The sequence below is a fragment of the Microtus oregoni genome, unplaced genomic scaffold (assembly GCF_018167655.1).
Source record: "Microtus oregoni isolate MIOR12 unplaced genomic scaffold, Mior012 000037F_ref0000500, whole genome shotgun sequence".
In the NCBI taxonomy this organism is placed as follows: Eukaryota; Metazoa; Chordata; class Mammalia; order Rodentia; family Cricetidae; genus Microtus; species Microtus oregoni.
In genome coordinates, this window is record NW_024543096.1 from 20,267,915 (window position 1) to 20,287,501 (window position 19,587).

At 37.9% G+C, this 19,587-nt stretch overlaps 1 protein-coding gene and 1 long non-coding RNA gene across 3 annotated transcripts in view; one reads left to right on the forward strand and one right to left on the reverse strand.

The window, feature by feature from the left end:
- Positions 1-19,587, forward strand: part of LOC121433146 — a 106,231-nt gene that overhangs the window by 12,706 nt on the left and 73,938 nt on the right. The window lies entirely within an intron of this gene.
- Positions 11,407-19,587, reverse strand: part of Scn9a (sodium voltage-gated channel alpha subunit 9) — a 125,564-nt gene continuing 117,383 nt past the window's right edge. The window contains exons 22-27 of the mRNA XM_041631406.1: positions 18,666-18,947; positions 17,905-17,958; positions 16,938-17,075; positions 14,165-14,269; positions 13,632-13,902; positions 11,407-12,599 (exon numbers count right to left, since the gene is read on the reverse strand). Coding sequence (XP_041487340.1) covers positions 11,407-12,599; positions 13,632-13,902; positions 14,165-14,269; positions 16,938-17,075; positions 17,905-17,958; positions 18,666-18,947 — 2,043 coding nt within the window. The remainder of the gene's footprint in view (positions 12,600-13,631; positions 13,903-14,164; positions 14,270-16,937; positions 17,076-17,904; positions 17,959-18,665; positions 18,948-19,587) is intronic.

Below are 19,587 nucleotides of genomic sequence, written 5' to 3' on the forward strand. Positions count from 1 at the left end.
AGACACAGGTAATCTCATTGGTTACCTCGGACTGTGGGAAACTCATGAGACCCCGCTTCTCAATTGTTGTGACTGTGAATTTGAGTCACAATGTCACCCCCTGCCCCCACTTTAACATCTTTATTTTGAGCTCTACATACAGGAAGTCTGGGAGGATAGCTTGAAAGCAGGAGGAAATATAATTCTCCCTCCATCCTTTAAAGTCTAAGGACAAACGTCTTTATAGCGATCAATATCAGTTCTCTGTGACTTAAAATTTCCCCTTTGCACTCTTCCAGTTCTGTTATTTACTCTCCATGCCACTCTGTACTTAGGGACAGGGGACAGGAATAGGACAGTGTCCTCTGGTTGTTAGAGCCACCATCACGGGAGGGTAACCCTCAGTTATTTTCCTTGAATATCTTTTCTTTTGGTCTGGGGAGAAATGATGAGTCTTTTTCAATGTAGCAAAAGTGTAAACAAGACGTGCAAATGTACATCGGTTCATTTGTACTGTCCTAATGTAGGCCAAGCAGTGATTGAAGGTCTGTATATTCTTTGGCAAGTGGGAGAAAGAGCTGTTCATGCTGTCTCACTTCTTTCAAAGCTTTTTGCTAGAATAAAGGATAATGCATTTCTGACATCTCCAAACATATAGATTTCTCTGTATTATTAGTAATATACACTTTAAATGCAATTGGAATATGATTGTTACACTAAATGACCCAATAAGTGCCCTAATATAAAACACTTAAAATAGTATTTAAATTTACAAATGCAATACTCATTCTTAATGAGTCTCTACAAGTCTTTAATTTTCTATTTCCTTTCTGATTTTAGCCATTTTCAATTTCCCCCGAGAGGCCTTAGAAACAAAAAAAAAAAAAAAAAAGAAAGAAATTATGTTGAAAGTCCAAGTTTTACGGTAATAGTTTTAGTGTTCTCACTTTTAGGCAGCATTCCAGGAGATTCGTGAACAGGGAATCATTTAGTGATAATCTAGTGTCTAGCAACTAGATGACCAGATAGCTGAGGGACAGTAAAATATCTGTGGTTAATATCTAATGAATATTCTTTTCTGTCATGTCCCACCTCTTCCAGCAAGGATGACGCGACCATTGGAGCTCTTCTCACTGCAGTTTATTCCAGGACTTTATTCACTTTCTCTCTCTCTTCCCCTCTCTCCTCTCTCTTTCTCTCTCCCTCTCTCCTTGACCTCCCTCCTCTCTCCACTCTCTCTCGGGGCAAACTTCTCCCAGCCCTTACGTAGGCATGGGCTGCCAATCCTGGATTGCCAGGTGGGCACTGCCCATAGGCCCACACATATGCAAGCAGCTGATGATCATTGCGTGATCATAGCATAGGTCAGGCCTTAGCCATTTCAGGAGTTGATTATACATCTCCATCAGGTGTGACACCACGCAGCTCACTACACTTTTCCACGAGAGACTACACTTTTAAGCGATTATAGATTTCCAGGACAAAGGCAAAGGAGAAGTAATCCAGATACTAAGTGACATGCTGCTCTCAGGAGCCTAGGGATGTGCTTGTTTGTATTAGTGTTAACATCTTACAAAGGCATGATAAAATATATGGCCATGACAGATTATAATATGTATTTGAAATAAGAATATTTCTTAGTCACTGTTGTATTGCTGTGAAGAGACGTTATGATCAATGAAAATCACAGGTGTTCTAGCTAATTCTTCCAGAACTTTGAAACATCCACCTGTCATCTGACCTTCAAGATGCCCAATGCTAAGCCAGCTGCTAGTCTTATCAGAGAGTCCTTGCATGAGGCAACTCATGTCTCTGTTTTAAGACTTACTTACTTTCGACAGTGTGACAATGGTGACTTTGGACAGCTCTCTAATGTCTGATACGCCTCACTGAGCTTCTGAAATGTCTTCGGCAGATTTAGGAAGCTGCCATCCATTATTTCCCCAAGTGTCTTTCCTGCCTGTTCTCTTTCTTCTGCTCCTCTTCTCCCTCTTGGGCGTTGATTGGCTTTCTCCAGGTGCCTGTGATTATGCTCAATTTCCTTCATGCTTTTTTCCCTATCCATTCCTCAAATTAGAGAATCCTAATTGAACTACTTTTAGTATAATACTTTCTCTCTCTTTTATTTCACGTCTTCTTTTGAGCCACTCTAATGAAACTTTCTGTCTTATACATAGAACCCTTCAGTAGCCACTTTATAATTTTTGTGCATATTTATGGTCTTCCCTGTGTGTTGAAAACTTGTTCTTGGTGTTTCTGACTCAGTTATATTTAATTTACAGAACATATTTTAAGTGAGTTTTGAAAAACATATTTTTAATCCAATTACCAAAACATAGAATTTTGGATATATTTTAAGTATTGCCAAGGGTATAAAGAATCTGGCATTACCTGGGTGAGAGTTACCATAGGCTACTTATTTTTCTTTTGATCTTTGTATGTATATGAGAACTAGTGACAGTTAATGGTCTCTGGGTCTGGTGTTTTTTCCTTCAATAACAAAGCCAACAGTGAGTTATTCTGTGATTATTTTGTTTAAAAAGCTTCATGGCAGAGGTACTGTTTATTGCCACAACTCTGTGGCATTTCAAGATCTCTGCCACTACCAAAAAGAACACGGTCAGCTTTTCATCAACATCACTTAAGTGTTTCTTGGCAAGACCTCTTAAAAGAGCTGCAAGGTTTTGCAGCTAAAGCTGAGTCAGGAAGCCTCTCTTAACTGAGAACACTTGTCTCTAGCAAGCAGAGCCCATCCAAGAAAGTGGTGCTATCAAGAAGACGAGCTTAGCTCTATTCTTTTCTATCTAGAATAACTTCCCACGCTCTCTCAGGCTTTTAAGTGGATTTGGTCCGCCCCTCATTGGGCACCGTTCTGTTGACAGAGGGTTTCTTTCCCACCAGGTATCATAAGTCTCTTTGTCTTGACTGATATCTGAGTCAGGCTGTGAGCCTCAGTTTGTTTGTTTGTTTTGTTTTAAATCAAAAGTTATTGCAGAACTTCCTGCTCTTCCCAAAAGGCAACACCTTCCCTAAAACACTTTCCCTAATTCCCTGAGTTCTGAAAATGTTTGTCTGAGTCATGGAATAATTTTCACGCGTTATAGAGAAGAAGATTAATGGAAGTCGTTATTCATTTATTTCCATAGATGTCTTGAAAGTCCAAATTCATTAATATTTTTAACTCAGCCTATCAAATTAAATAATCATGAATTTTAAATCACTCAGTTAGGAGTGAGAAGTTACTATTAAGAATAAAAGCTTGCAGGGTGGTGGTGGCCCAGGCATTCAATCCCAGCACTCTGATGGCAGAGGCAGGTGGATCTCTGAGTTTGAGAACATCCTGAACTACATAGAAAGTTTCAGGATAGCCAGGGCTACACAGAGAAACCCAATATTTAAAAAAAGCTGGTGTGCCACATCTTTATGGAAGTTATATCTAAAATATTGTAATGAATGCCTACACAGAGCCTTTCTAATAGAGAACGCTGGGTAAGTCTCATTCTGTGTGATGTCTATAGATGGCTTTCTTCTTGAGCAGAATCCTTCCTGCCACATTAGGATAAGCAAAGTCATTTGAGGAATGGGAAGCTTCATGCTGGAGAAGAATAGTATATGGAGAAAGTTGACGAACTTGCCTTTTCTATATTAAGGTACAAGGAAATATAGCTACAGATATACATTTCCACATGTAATGAAACAAGGTACCACTTATTCATTAAGGATGCAAAAACTGGCTTGACATTCTATAAGTGTAAGGCAATTTTTTTTATTCAGAAGAAGTTCTTTTTTAGAAACCATTAAACAAATAGACAATAAACCAACAATCCCCTCTAATTAAAAAGTAGCCTTCCCTCTGTGCTTCTTGCACTTAATTATTAGCAAGGGTAGAACAAGTCATTTGTCACTCATTAATTGGTAAACAAAGCCAAGAACAATGGTTCACAAATGGGAGCGATTTCGTCCTCAGGAAAAGGTTGACGTGTTCCAGAGACCTTTACTAGAGCTGTCACAGACAAGGCATGTGCAGAACAATCCACCAGATGGCGCCTTACAACAACAAATGAACAAACTAGAAGACTAGCACTATTAGGAATCCTCAAAGCAAGATACATTAATGTAGAATTATTATTTTGTATTTGATGTTATTTGTTTTATTTCTTTTTTATACTTAAAACTATCGAGGAGAACAACACTGTTCAGTCACAGACAGAAATTAAAGAGATATGCACAGCCGTGTGGCTATTACCCCACAACCCAATTTTTTTTTAAAAAAATTTTCCATTCAAAAATTTACACTTCCTTTCCTCCTCCCATTCCTCTCCCACTCCCCCGCTCACCTTCCTCCCTCCCCCTCCCTCCTTAAGAGAGGGCAGAAAACCCTGCTCTGTGGGAAGTCCAAGGCCCTCCCCGCTATATCCAGGCCTAGGAAGCTTTGCATCCAAATAGACTAGGGTCCCAAAAAGCCGGTACATGCAGTAGAAACAAGTCCCAGTGCCTTTATCAATGGCTTCTAAGTCAGCCCCCATTGTCAGCCACAGAGAGTCCAGTTTGATTGCATGCTCATTCAGTCCCGGTCCAGCTGGATTTGATGAGCTCCCTGGATTTGATCAGGCACACTGTCTCAGTGGGTGGACCAACCCCTCGCGGTCCTGACTTCCTTGCTCATCTTCTCCCTCCTTCTGCTCTTCAACTGGACCTTGGGAGCTCAGTCCGTTGCTCTGATGAGGGTCTCAGTCTCTATATTTCCATCCGTCGCCATACGAGGATTCTATGGTGATAATTCGAGATAATCATCAGTGTTATAGTGGGGCAAGGCCAGTTCAGGCACCTCTGCTCTGCTGCCCAAGGACCTAGCTGGGGCCACAACCCAATTTTTAAAGAATGTTGAGAGATAGAAGAACACTTTTCAAAAGAAAGAAATGGAGGAATACTAAGGATTAAAGGACTAAACAGAGGTGAGGGTAGGGTATGGGAAGATTTTGCTTCTTTTAGGGGAAGGTTCTGTATTACAGTTGTCTCAAGCCTCTTATATGAATGAGATGAAATTCTCATATAAATATTCCCATTCTCAAGTGCTGGAAAAATCACATGTTAAAGGTTTTTTTTTTTTTTGAACACAAGAATGGAAAAGATACTTAAATAAATGAGAATAAATCTCGAGATTCACAAACAACCACAAGGTTAACCATAAGTAAAAGAATGTTTTTATTAAAACAGTGTAGTAATAGGAGTGGCGGGGCTGCGTCCCCAGCACCCCGGCCGCCTGTTAGCTTATGCCCGAAATAACAACACACAAACTGTATTCATTTTAACACTGCTTGGACCATTTCTATCTAGCCTCTTCTAGGCTAATTCTCGCACCTGGACTAGCCCATTTCTAATAATCTGTGTAGACCAGTCTTACCGGGAACAATTCAGCATGCCTAACTTGGCAGCTGGCTTTATCGCGTGCGTCTGCCCGGGAGAGAGGGGCATGGCGTCTCTGAGCTCACTTCCTCTTCCTCCCAGCATTCTATTCTGTTTACTCCTCCCACCTATGTTTTAACCTATCAGGGCCAAGCAGTTTCTTTATTGCTTAACCAATGAAATCAACAGATTGATATATGACACTCCCACATCAAAACAGCACCCGGAAATCTAGGTTAAATTTAAAATAATTGTAATTTAATTTTAGAATGTTCTTAATACTAGTGAGATTTATTTTCTATAAATTTGACATTTTATATTTTACTGAAGTATAAATGAATTATAAGTGTTTAAGATAATTATATTTTGATAAGAGAAACATAATTTTAAAGATATTCTGCTTCTATAAGAATACTATAAAACTTAGGGCCTATCAGCTTATTTGGAACATGGAGTATTTTTGCTCAGTTCTTCTAGAGTTTTGATGTTCATAGGGTTCTCTGTTCTTCCAGCTGTAGCACATGAAAGCACTGGAGAAGTTACTCAAATCTTTTCAATTTCGCTTCCCCCAGACAGATCAATCACTACTCTAAGTGCAACTCAAGAGTGACAGAGAATCAAGCTAAGAGAAGCATGTTTGCTCTCTTGCTTGCATATAACTATCAATTATTCATGTTCTTCTGTTGTGTTCGTGAGGTGCTGCTTCAGCAGAATTCCCTTCTGCTCTGGCTGATGGATAATCCCCTCCGCCTAGGAGAGAGATTGCTATGACTTCTACATCTCATTTTGCTTGTGTTATGGATTTGTGCTGCTTACAACATTGGAAGATTTGAGCTTTTCTGTTGGGGGAAATTTTTGTCTATATCCATCAGTCAGGTTGGGTGTTTTATGCTATCAATTAGTGCCTTTAATTTTGTTTAACAGAGTGACCATGGCAAATATTATTACCATTACAGAAGTTCCTGGCAATCTTTTGAAACCATCTTGCATTCTATTATATTATTTCTAAGGTTGAAATAATAACACAATGTAACATCTATTAATTCTACTGTATATTACATGAAAATCATTAAAAATACTGGATGCTCTAAAGCCTACAACCAGTAACTGATAGAAGCAGATGCAGTGATCTACAACCAAGCACTGACTGATGGCTAAGCACTGGGGGCTTAGTTGAAGAGAGGGAAGAGGGATCCTACGAGCAAGAAAGGTCAAGGTCATGATTGGGCAAACTACAGAGACAGCTGACACAAGCTAGTGGGAGCTCACAGACTCTGGAATGACAGTTGGGGAGCCTTTCATGGGAATTAACTAAACCTTCTGAATGTGGGTGACAGTTACCTGGCTTGATCTGTTGCAGGGACCCTTGGCTGTGGTACCAAGACATATCTTGGACATTTTGGAATCCATTCCTCATGATGGGATACCTGGCTCAGCCTTGATACAGGAGGGAGGAGCTTGGTCCTGCCTCAACTTGGTGTACCAGACTTTGTAGACTCTTCAAGGGAGGTCTTACCTTATCTGAGGAGTGGGTGGGGGAGAGTGGGCTGGGGGTAGGTGGGACGGTGGTGGCAGAAGGGAAGAGAGGGGGAACTGGGGCTAGCATGTAAAATTAAAAATAAATAAATAAAAATTCCTGGATGCTCACAGTTAAAATACAGTGGTTTGTATTAATTAGATAGCTAAATTTTAGAACAAATATCCACATTTTAAAAATGATTTAAATTTTTGTAAATGTCTAGGTTTTCGGACTTAAACACATTGGTTCAATTTACAAATCACATAAACCCTACATTTGAAATATTTGTATATACAGCACATCACTAAATATTCATTGTTTACAGCAGAAGACATGAAACTCTTCTGGGAATACATTTATGCAGACTCATATGAAACAGGAAATGTTGCCATTATTGAGCATGTATGTTGGCTGAGTTGTGGTGCTGCCCAATGTACAAGTAGCCGGGACTCCAAAAATCCTTGGTAGCTCTTGGAGCGTCACCCTAACACCACTACTGAGCTAAGTTCTTGACGCTGCGTTGTTGGGAACAGCGCGAACGGCTTCACGGTAATTGTTTTATCCTAACCTTCCTACCATGTGTGAAGTAGCACCCTCTCGTATTTTCAGTGTGAACAGAGGTCCACAAAAGTAACCTATCCAGGAGCATGGTTTGTTTGGAATCCATATATGGCTCGGAATCACGCACACACGATATGACTTGTCACGCGTGCTATGCAGCTTAGCAATGCCAAGACAAGAAGAAAAGGCATACATTACTTTTCTTTAGCTAAATGCTTGCCTTTGGTCACTTCCTGTCTCAATATCTCCCCCTATACAAACTCCCTTGTGGAACCGAATGAATTATTTTGGAACTCCACACTTCTCTTCCTCAGCTTTTGCATCCAGGACTCATTACAATGAAGATGTTCGTGTTGCAAAGACAAGGAAAGGAGAGAAAAAGAAACAAAGAAAAAAAATACTAACAATTATTAAGGATGCCATAAATTTACCCCTAAGTGTACTGAGACACAAAATAAATATGACACCTTTCATTTTTAGTGACTTTTATTTTAGATTCTATTAACAATTATAGTTACAATGTAATGTTGACAAACTGAAACATTTTGAGCATTCGTGAGCCTATGGGTTTGTAAACAGCATTCATATATGCATGGCTACTTATTCATGTGCTGGGAGCAGTTCTTGATTGTTTTCATCAGGAAACTAATGACATAGTGAAAACATATACTGAAAAATTGATGGCTCTACACATAAGTTCTAAACCCAGGTCAGGTACTGACCATCCTTATTTCGCTGCCCCCTTTTCATCACTTCAATTAATGTTTGATAAATTTGCTAGTGTGGATGGTTTTATTTACATATGCATTTAATTTCCACTCTTATAAAACTATCAAAATTCTACAAAACCATGCTAGATATTTATGACCGCAAGATGTGACAATTTGAAATTTGAAATAGCTCACAGATTTCTTTTACTATTTGCAGTGAGAACAGACAAATTAGTTAAATGAGATTCTCCTGTTTTCACCCAAATTATGAGGATGGATATGCGTTCACATATGCTTTCTATATTTTCATTTATATAGTCAGCATTTTATGTCAATAGGTAAAATAATTTTAGTGGATATACGACTAGTAGCTTCAGTGGGATGACATTTTATAATTAGTACAAACATGAGCCAATATGAAAAGGGGTGTAAGCTTGCTTTAAGCTTTTACTAAATGTTATTCTATTGTCAAATACCATTTTTAGACCAGGCAGGGGTGGTGCATGCCATTAATCTCAGCATTCAGGAGGCGGAAGAAGGCAGATCTCCCTTAGTTCAAGGCCAGCCTGGTATACAGAGTGAGTTCTAGACAGAGTGAGTTCTAGGAAAGCCAGGGCTACCGGGAGAAATCCTGTCTAACAAAAATACCATTTTTAATGGATACTATGTCATAAGTAGTGATTTGGAGGATAAATATATTTGTATGTATAAAACTTAATATCACATTTAAAATTATATAGTTCAGAATGAAATATGTTCAGCACGAAGTAGAAAAAAAAGAGAAACTTTATAACTGTTATTTTTTGCAATGCTAAAAAAAAGTGTATTGAGGAACCAGTTGCCAATATATTACATTTACATAAAAATCAACCATGGTAAAAACATTAATAGCAAATCACAGGTAATGTATACCAAACATCTGCACATACTATATCCATAAAATATTTACAATGTAGTTATATTTTTAATGGGTGCATAATAATGAGAAACTGATTTCAACTGTTAAACAAGCTAATTTCTTAGCTGAATGTATTAAAGCTTGTTACAAATGAAAGGTTTTGTGTGGCTCCCCAAATTAAGCCGACCAAACCTAGTCTAGCAGCTTAACAGATGCACAGGGCTCTATATTGCTGAGCTGAGCACTGTTTGGAATCTTCTGTAGAAATTAAACAGTAGCCCCCCAAACTAGGCTAAATGGTTAAGCATAGATGCAGAGAGCTTTCAGTCTTACACTTAACTTCTCAGGTCCCTTAGACAAATGGGTGTAACGAGACTCTTCTCTAGGACACTGTACAACGCACCACAGTGGACAGCATTCTGAGCAAGTCTGTATAATTATATCTTTCTTCTTGGTCTTATAGCTTTGCTTCTTCACTCCCTCCTTGCATTCCTCATTCTCTATCTTTGTCTCTTCATGTCTCTAGTAATGTTTAAACTTTTCTTTGTAACTGGGCAAGAAATAAAGAATGTATGTTTTGATTACTTATTATACCAACACTTGTGTTACCTTTGAATTTCAAAAGCAATTTGATGAAGTATGTTTTATGCAGTTACTTCAAAGTTTCCCTCAGCATTGTCTACTTTTACTCAGCTCTATTTTCTCTGCAAAGATAATGTGTTGGAAGAATGGCTTCATCTTCTTAGAGTAAAATTACGAGAGAATGAGTCAGGGCCACTTATGCTTACCAAGTGCTTCATAAACATAAAGTTTTTGATTTCCAATCCTTTGTAGGGTAGTTACAATCAGCTCAAAATGAATGGGCTTTCAAAATGATAAGCCTGGGCTATTTTCCTGCTCAATGTAAAGTATATTTCATATCACAGATTAGAATATTATGGAGGAAGTGTCAACTATGTTATTTACAGATGAAATAATAGAGGTCCAGAGGTCTACTTCCACAATCAGGGAAATTAGTGATGATAATGCAAGTTGCTGAGACTCACTCTCTGAATCCTGTTTCTTTCATACTGCACACCTGGTGGGCTGCTGTTTCATTCATACTGCACACCTGGTGGGCAGGTATTAAAAGCCTGGTGTTCCTTGTAACTTGGGAAGCTGCCAAACACATTAAGGATTGTATTTAAGAGATGCAGTACATACTGTGTTCCGGTCATCTGCTCAAACAAGTGCTAGGGTATCAAGTAGCTAATTGCATTTCAAGGTGCATGTCATTAAAAGGAAACATTAAATTTGCTTAGAGATAAAATATGACGGACCGAAATGGCATAAGAAGATAAATGTGACAACTGGCATTCAGAGTTGAGTCATTAGCTGTCTTATTGGGCAAGTTGGATGAAATAAATGTAAGTAAAAGGAACTTTGCAGAATATTTCTTCTGTTAACAGTCTTTGTGTTTTATATTATGAAATGTGATATATATATATATATATATAATATTTCCAATAATTTCTCAAGGTCTGTAGTTATTGTACATACAATGTGGGATGTAAGAAAGACAGGCTAACTGTTCTCAGTGAACCTAAAGTTCGAGTTAAGCGACTGAGGTGGGAGAATCAAGTGAGCAGAAAATTCTGCAGATGTCATCATAAATCAAAGTGAATGCTAATCTATGCAAATGCAAGTGATTTCTCAAATAAGTGGCCTTCATATGCTTCAATCCCACAACATCTTATAGATACCTATAAATTGTTTTTGATGCAATGTAGGGTAAGTTAGAGCACCTCAAAATATAAACTGAACTCTAGTTATGGATAAAGAGTCTGACTCCCTAATAATAAGATGTTTTGACAAAAACTTTCATTACTAATTCCAATTACTGTTACAAGTAATTTCATTTCAAACCAAAGGCAAAATATTTGCACTGAATTCCCAATCATAACTAATCCTGTTTGTATTTGTGTCTGTGTGTATGTGTGCGTCTGTACCTGAATGTCAATATTTAGATGGGGTACACACTTAATTAGAAGTTAGAGAAAAGATATGGAGATAAAATGGTCTCCATGGTTTTGGGACTTGTTAAATGATTAAATCACCCTTGATTGTAGTAATGATTATTCCCTACAGAGTTACACTCATAATTCTTATAGAATCATTTACCAATGCAAAAATAGCCATGTGCCAATGCTGCCTGCCCTATGCTCATTGGATCAGAACTAGGGGCTGGGCTGCCTTTGAGAATGTTTGGATAAAAAGAGTTTGGCATAGAGCTCCGTGAAAGAGTCTAATTAACACCAGTGAGTCACCTTTACAGGCTGTAAACACACGAGGCTCTATTCCCCGCTTTCTTTCCCATCTTTGCCTTTGTCTTCCTTTTCTGTTTTGTCTGTCTCGTATTTCTCTTGATCTGGCTTCGTGACACTGTCATACGAAGGTGGGGAGACGGCAGAGGCAGTTGCGTCTGTCTTTTCTGGACTTGAGTTCTCAATAACATTATCAAAAACTATATCTTCCTTATTGGGCAAGTCATCATCCCTGTCTCCATCTTTTATGTATATACTTGATATATTCTTGACGTTTTGCCGAAGGCGGTACCTTCTGTAAGCACGCTGAATGATAGTGGCAGATACATCCTCTTGTTTTCGTTTTAGTGTGGTTGTGATGGGTTCATAGGACACTTTAGAAGGATTCGCGGACATAAACCGCTCTTCCATCTGTGAACGAAGAGAATCCATCTCTCCACTCTCACCCAAAACCCTCTTCGTAAAAGCAAATAAGATGTCCAGGCAGTGGATGCGGTCTCCGCTCACCATGGGCAGATCCATGGCAATGAGCTGGACTTTGTTTGGCTTTGCGATGAGAAGGGGAGGATCCAGGGCAGCCGCAAAGTCAGAGAGCTTGCAGAACTCTATGAACTGAGTGGCATCGGGATCGAACTTCTCCCAAACCTCATAGAACATCTCAAAGTCGTCCTCACTTAGGGGTTCAGTACTTTCTTCAGTGGCAACGCTGAAGTTCTCCAGGATGACAGCGATGTACATGTTCACCACAACCAGGAAGGATATGATGATGTAGCTGACAAAGTAGAAAATCCCCACAGATGGGTTCCCACAGTCCCCTTCCACTGAACTTCCTGGATGAATTTTTTTGGGATCACAGTCGGGAGGCGCACTATTGAGGATGGGGGCCAGCAGCCCATCCCAACCCGCCGAGGTGGTGATTTGGAACAGGCAGATCATGCTGTTGCCGAAAGTCTCAAAGTTGAACATGTCGTTAATGCCAGCTTCCTTTTTAACGTAGGCAAAGTTGGACATCCCAAAGATAGCGTAGATGAACATGACCAGGAAAAGCAGGAGGCCAATGTTGAACAGCGCAGGAAGGGACATCATCAGAGCAAAGAGCAGGGTGCGGATGCCCTTGGCACCTTTGATCAAGCGTAGGATTCGGCCGATCCTGGCCAGGCGGATGACTCGGAACAGGGTAGGGGACACAAAGTACTTCTCTATCATGTCGGCGAGAAACATTCCTATGTGGGAGGGGAAAAATAAATGGAAATTTTAGATACTTATGTGGGACAATATCACGAATCTAAATAGCTTCGTCCTCCATCTTACAAATTCAAATTTTCTGTTCTATCTTGAATTCAGTATTTTAGCAAATAACTGCTTGTGACATTTTTCCATCTTAACTAAATTCATGGATGCATTCCTCTCTATTTTTATCTATAAGATGTTTTTCATTCTCTTGAGACTAACGTTGTGTCATGAATAGAAAGGATTATGCACCCTCATGCTCAAAAATCTATTTCCAGGACTCAGAATGGAGTTCAGTGCTAGAGCCAGCCATAAACTGATTCTAAAAGATGGAAAAAACGGGAGGGAAATAATTAAATAAAAATTTAAAAATTATACATATTTTCTAACTTTTTTAATTTTTTTTTTTTAAATCGGGTCTGACCATGCAAGTTTTGCTCTTGGCTGGACTGAATACTGCTGTGTAGAGCAGGCTAGCCTGGAACTTCAAAGAGATCTGCCAACCTTTGCCTCCCCAGTGCTGTGATTAACCGGGGCACCACTCCAGCTGCCCCACGTTTTAAATACCGCCCTTTGATTTTTATGGCCATCAGCTGAGTCAACTACTAATTGTAAAAGTCTAGTGTTTAGTTTCTCTGAATCTTTTGACCTTTGATTTTAAACACTGTTATGGCTATTATTACTGCTGTGTTTTCAGTCTGTAACCACTGTCAGATGAAAAGTTTCACTGCTCGTTTTAGGGAAATTATAAATTAATTTCGTCAAACTAGTTCCTGAGGCTGGAGAGTGGTCACTCAGAGGTTTGGGGCTCTTGCAGAGGACCTGAGCTTGGTTCTCAGCTCCTATATCTGGTGCCTCTCAACTGCCTGTAACTATAGAATTCTGATGTAGAAAACGCTTTCTTTTATGATCTCCCCCATTCTTTCATGCTAATAATTCACTTGAAAGTAAAACAGATCTCAAGCCTGCAGACACTGCTTTGAGCAGTGTGGACTTTATCCACAATTAAAATTAAATGTCCTTACCTACAATGGAGAGGATCACTACCACAAAATCAAAAATGTTCCATCCCACAGTGAAGTAGTAATGTCGGAGGGAGATCAGCTTCAGCACACACTCCCCAGTGAACAGGATAATGAAGACCACGTTGATCCAGTACAAAACATCAGTCATGTAATCACTTTGTCCTTCTTTTTCTACCATCATGGTTACCATGTTGAGGCAAATGAGGACCATGATGGTGATATCAAAAGCTTGATTTGTCACTAAGTCAAATATACATCCTTGGAATTTGTTCTGCAAAACAAGCCAAAAATGACAGAGAATGCAGAATAAAATTCTCAAGTACTATCTTCATCTTAAAATATACAAGGGATCTATAAGGAGTTGGGGGAGGGAAAACATGATCAAAATTTAATGCACAAAAATTAAATAAATTTTATAAAAAGAGTAAAATATATTACAGTTAGGAAATGAACACAAATTAATATTGCATGTGTATGCACACATGCATACACACACACACACACACACACACAAACACACATTATATATTTACCCCTGGCCTAGGAATTGGCTTTTGTGGTTTCTTGGATCCCAGCTTCTTCATTGCATTATAGTACTTCTTCTGTTCTTCTGTCATAAAGATATCTTGACCTCCAAGGTAAAGAAACAAAAGAGAAACCCATTTAAAACCAGAATCAATGTGCAGTTCTTTCTTCTGATTAATAAAAGAGTTATATATTTACATATAGAGATGAAATTTATTTTCACATGCCTATAATCTATACATAAGATGCCTAAAATGAATACCTATGTATAAACATGGTCATAATGTAATTCACATTTGTAGAGTACACACATGACCTTGATTATATTTTCACAGACTTACCTGTGATATTTTGGTTTATTTACTGAGGTATCATTTCCTCTGCTAGTTTTATTACTAAAACATATTACTGCTAAAATCAGGTGGATTAGGAATATTTAAAAATGCCTTTCATGCTTTTTCAAATGACTTGGATTCGTATCAGGAGTAGAGTTCTACAACAGCAATTAGCATAATATTAATTTTCTATTATTTTATATTTATTTCCCCACATCACTATTTCATGAATTGAGAAAAGAAATAACAGACAGTGCTAGAAATGTATGTGCTGTTCTTTAGCTATGTCAGCATCTATGTGTGTGTACACTTCAAATTTTATAGATAATAACCATCTTATGTGTACAACATGTCTATAAAACATAGATGATTACCTTTTGGTATTGACTTTGTCTCATACTCACAATATCTCATTATGCATGTTAATATTAAAATTAATATCAAAATCCAAGTAAATATGACATCTGAAGCATTTGGGACTCCACAGTTTTGAATGGAGGATGTTTTAGTGTAGCTGCGCTTCATCTTCCTCATAAGGAAATGGTTATTAAAAAGGGTTGTCATTACTCAGAATTCACACACTGGTGTCCACATCCATGTTTAGCCTCTGCTTCTTCTGAGTTTCCCATTCTAAAACGTCAACCTACTCATGGCTTACCTACTAACCTTCAGTCAAATGCTTGTGGTTATCTTTAGAAATGGAAATGTCACAGGAAAGTTTTAATGATGAAGAGGATACTGATAGAGATGATGGATGGTTGAGAGAACTGGCAAAATGGGAGTGTGCATCTCAAAAGGGTGGGCGGAGTCATAAACTGAAACTAAAATACTTGCATTTAAAATACTTAAGAGGCTACATTGAATCCTGGGTAACATGTGGGCTTTGAAGCAAACTGACGCCTTTTTGTGCTTGCAATAGTGAATTCTGTGCTCTACAGGCATGCCAGTGTGTGCACATATCTATCTATAGATGCCTAGCTGAAACCTGAAATACTTTTCTCTAGGAATCCTACTTCTATTTTTCCAAGAGTGTCTCTTCCTGTAGGTAGTACCAAAACCATAGTAACTCAGTTAATTTTCAATAAACCTAAGGCATAGATTCTATTCTCCTGCAGTGCCCAACAGCCGTGGTCATTCTTTGACAAATTTTCTTAATTGAATATGTTCTTTATTAACTATTGCCATGGGGGGTTATTTTAAATAGTCTAAGAGCTGCTCAGGTGACAGATTTAACAGGGTGGAGTGGATAGAATAAAAGTTGAGCAAATATTCAGCAGATAGGAGATCTATTACTGGCTCGATTTAGTCTATATTAATTATTAGGAGTATGATTTAGGGTTAGTTGCTCATCCTGTTGTGCCTTTCCTCTTTTCTACTTTTCTTGCTGTTTTTTTTTCTTATTTGTATTCATAATGGGACTAAATCCAGGGCCTTGTGCATCTTAGGTAAGTGCTTTACATATGTTAAATCCCCATTTCCACATCCTTTTTCCTAGGACATTATAGAAACAATAAATAAATAATAAACAATAAATATAACGGTTGACCTTGTAAGTTGAATTCTGTCACCTTAAATATATATAAGAACCCTAATTCCTAACAACATAGAAAATGACCTTGATTAAAGATAGTGCTGTTGCCTAGCGTTGTTTACTTAAGAGGATGTCCAAGTGAAACAGAGAGTGTTAATAGTGTGATGTGATGGGTACTTATTAGAAGAGCAGACAGTATAAAAGGAGAGAAGGATACGATGATGGGTAGATATTAGATTTACACTGCCAAAAAACAAAGTCAGGCTTGACTGACAGGAGCTTGACTGGGGATACGTGGTGGATCCTCCTCTAGAGGCCTGGACAAGAGCAGGACCCTTCTACTGCTTTGATTTTGCTCTTTAAGCCTGTAGGGGAAGCCACCACTGTTGTTTTGAGTCCTACTCTTTGTAGCATTTTCTTGTGACAGTCCAAAGGAACGACAGCTGTTATGTGGATTAATGAGCTAAAAAGCTCAGGAGAGTGATTGATGTGCACACTCAGGGGATCTTACTTTCATTAGCTACATTGTTCCTTACGCTACAACATAGGTGACCTCACCTTAGCAGCCACATCACATGTGATGGCCACCTACGCGCCATCTTAAAATGCCACAGAGCAATGGCTAGCAGGACAAAAGGATACTTCTAAAATAAATAAAACTACTTTGAAAGTAGCTCACTGGTTTGAATTAGTGATCTAGTGTTCAGTCCTTTTTAGGCAACATCAGAGAAAACAGAATAATTAATGGTATGTTTAAAGCTATGACAGAAAACTTTTACACAATAAAATGATAGGATTATGTATATATGAAATTGCATGTTTGACCAATACTTTGAAAAATAAAATGTAAAGTAACCAATTAACTTCGAGTTAATTCTTTTTCAGTGCAATGAAGGAAACACTTAAAATACTTATCTTCTTTTTCTGTTGGTTGAAATTGTCTATGATGACACCAATAAACAGATTCAAAGTGAAGAAGGACCCAAAGATGATAAAGATGACAAAATAAATATACATGTAGAGGTTGTATTCATATTTCGGCTGCTCATTTACCTGTGGAAAGAGTCAATAGCATGTTGACAATAAAATTTATTATTTTTGCTCTTACATGTGTTGGCAAGGTAATTCTAAGACTGCTGTCCTAGAAAGAGTGTTTCAGAAACATTGCTAAAACTTTGTATAATCACTGTTAAAAATTTATCCAGTAATAGCAAGTGTTTGATAGATACTTACTCTGTATAGTCACACAATTTTAAAGTGATTTATAAAAGATATAATCATATGCAGAGCTTAATCTCAGTCAAATAGGACAACTCTCAGCTAAATGATGGAAAGAATACTCCTAATTTCCAAATTCATATTAATTTTATTATATTTCTATTGATTATAAATATGTTTACTGTATTTCAGGAACATAAACTAGCCCATAATCTTTAAAGGTTTATTAGATAAGATTTTATTTCAATGTGCTTCAAAATATAAAAACAGTAAAAAAAATCTGAATAAAGATAATTTCATATTTATTCTGATAAACTTGTGTTTGCTGTCCATTAGAGACCACTAGCCTATGCTAAGTGCTGATTGGTGAATCCTCACAACATACCCATGAGAGAGGCACTGGATTATTTCCTTTTCCCAGCAGATTAAACTAAGACTCAGACAGTGAAAGTACAGTGCTCAGAGTTGGTTGAAGAATTTGCGAAATGTAGTAGATCCAGAATTTACATTACAGCTAATCTCGAAATGTTATACTCCTAACCACTTGACTGCAGCAGGGTGGCAGCTTTTCATTATATTTGTACATATTCATGGCATGAATGAGACCTGTGGTTCAAAACATACTGAGTTAAACTAAAAAAAATTAATATTGATCAATACTTACATTAACAGAGTCAACAGCTGCATACATAATATCCATCCAGCCTTTGAATGTTGCCTGGAAGTACATTTATAGAACTTTAGTGTGGAGCCCAGACTCTAAAGTGATTATAAATAGAGCTATGTCTATTTAGTCTTACAATATTTACTAGTAGCATCAAATAAGTTTTATTCTATTTTAAAATACGAGTTTTACATAAAAATACTGTGACATTTTAAATCAGAGTATCATATTTGTTTATTTCAAATGTAAAAGCCGTGCTATAACAGCTATAATTTTTAAAAAGATAGCCATTATCTAAACTTTTTTCCTAATTAAACATTTACAAATTGTTACAATTTTTACAAATATTATGAATTAATGCATATGAACTTCTACTTTCCAAAAGTGGAGAAGAATGTTATCGTTAGGGCAAGAAACAATTTGTCTCCATTTCTTCAAGGCTTGTCTGTGACTCTAGGAAAGTCTTCTCATTCCCTTGTAAGATAAACATAGAAATTTCACAATGGCTACTTGGAAGTTGATATTCTGGTGATGCCGTGATGGAGGTTTGAGTGAAAACAAACTTAATACTGTATTAATGAAAATACAATTCAAGAACTCTGTGCTCTTTAGCCATGCTGATAGGCAACACACTCTAAAAGAAAAGCAGGGCTATTGGAAACATTTCATGGCATCTTAATTTCTACCTAGCAGCTTATCTATCTAAACAATGAACGACACCCTCCACTCTGCACCAAGCATTCGTGTGAAGAATCACTTACAACTTGAAGCAGAGACAGGTAGCCGAGCCCAACGTTATCAAAGTTCACTTTCAGGTTTTTCCATCGGACATTTCCACTGACATTCATAAGGGCAAAGCACTCAGAGCGGTTTGCAACTTGAGCTGTGGGAAACCGTGAGCCATCTGTAGTGTTAACGCACTCGTAGAACTTGCCAGCAAACAGATTGACTCCCATGATGCTAAATATTAGCCAGAATATAAGACATACGAGAAGCACATTCATGATGGAAGGGATTGCTCCTATGAGTGCATTGACCACCACCTGATACCAGAAAAAAAAAAAAAGGAAAGACTAGTTAAGATCCGTAGAAAATGTCAAACAGACATCAATACAAAATTCAAGGTCGAAGACCAAGCAATAACAGATCTATATGGAACAGCTGGTAATGGCTCGGAGTGTGCCAAACAACATGAGGTGTGTCCTAAGCCCTGGGGTTTTTGATTTACCAGTTTCATGATTAACAAACACGTTAAAGCTACTAGAATAAACAGAAGAGTAAATGGCCAAAAATGATAGTGCACTTCAAATAAATAAAAAAATATAAAATAAAACCTTTAGAACCTGACGCTGACAGGACGAAGTCATGAATGTACAAACTTCAGAAAAGAGAGAAATAGAAACATTAATGGCAAAACCCAATGAAGTGTGTGTTTACAGTCTCACCATCCTGGAGTAACCAGCCTTCAGAAGCCCACTCTTCTGTATAGTGAAGTTGCTGGATTGTATTTCACTGGGTTAAGGTTAGGAGTCCTTTGGTTGTTTGCCCTCTTTACATTTTGATGATTCTACAACATGGAGGCAATTCTCTCGTAGTTATTGTTCTAACTCTAAAAATGACTCCTATGCAAGTGCCTGCCCGAGTATAGAGCGATAGAGCGTGCTGGCCTCAGCCTAAACAAAC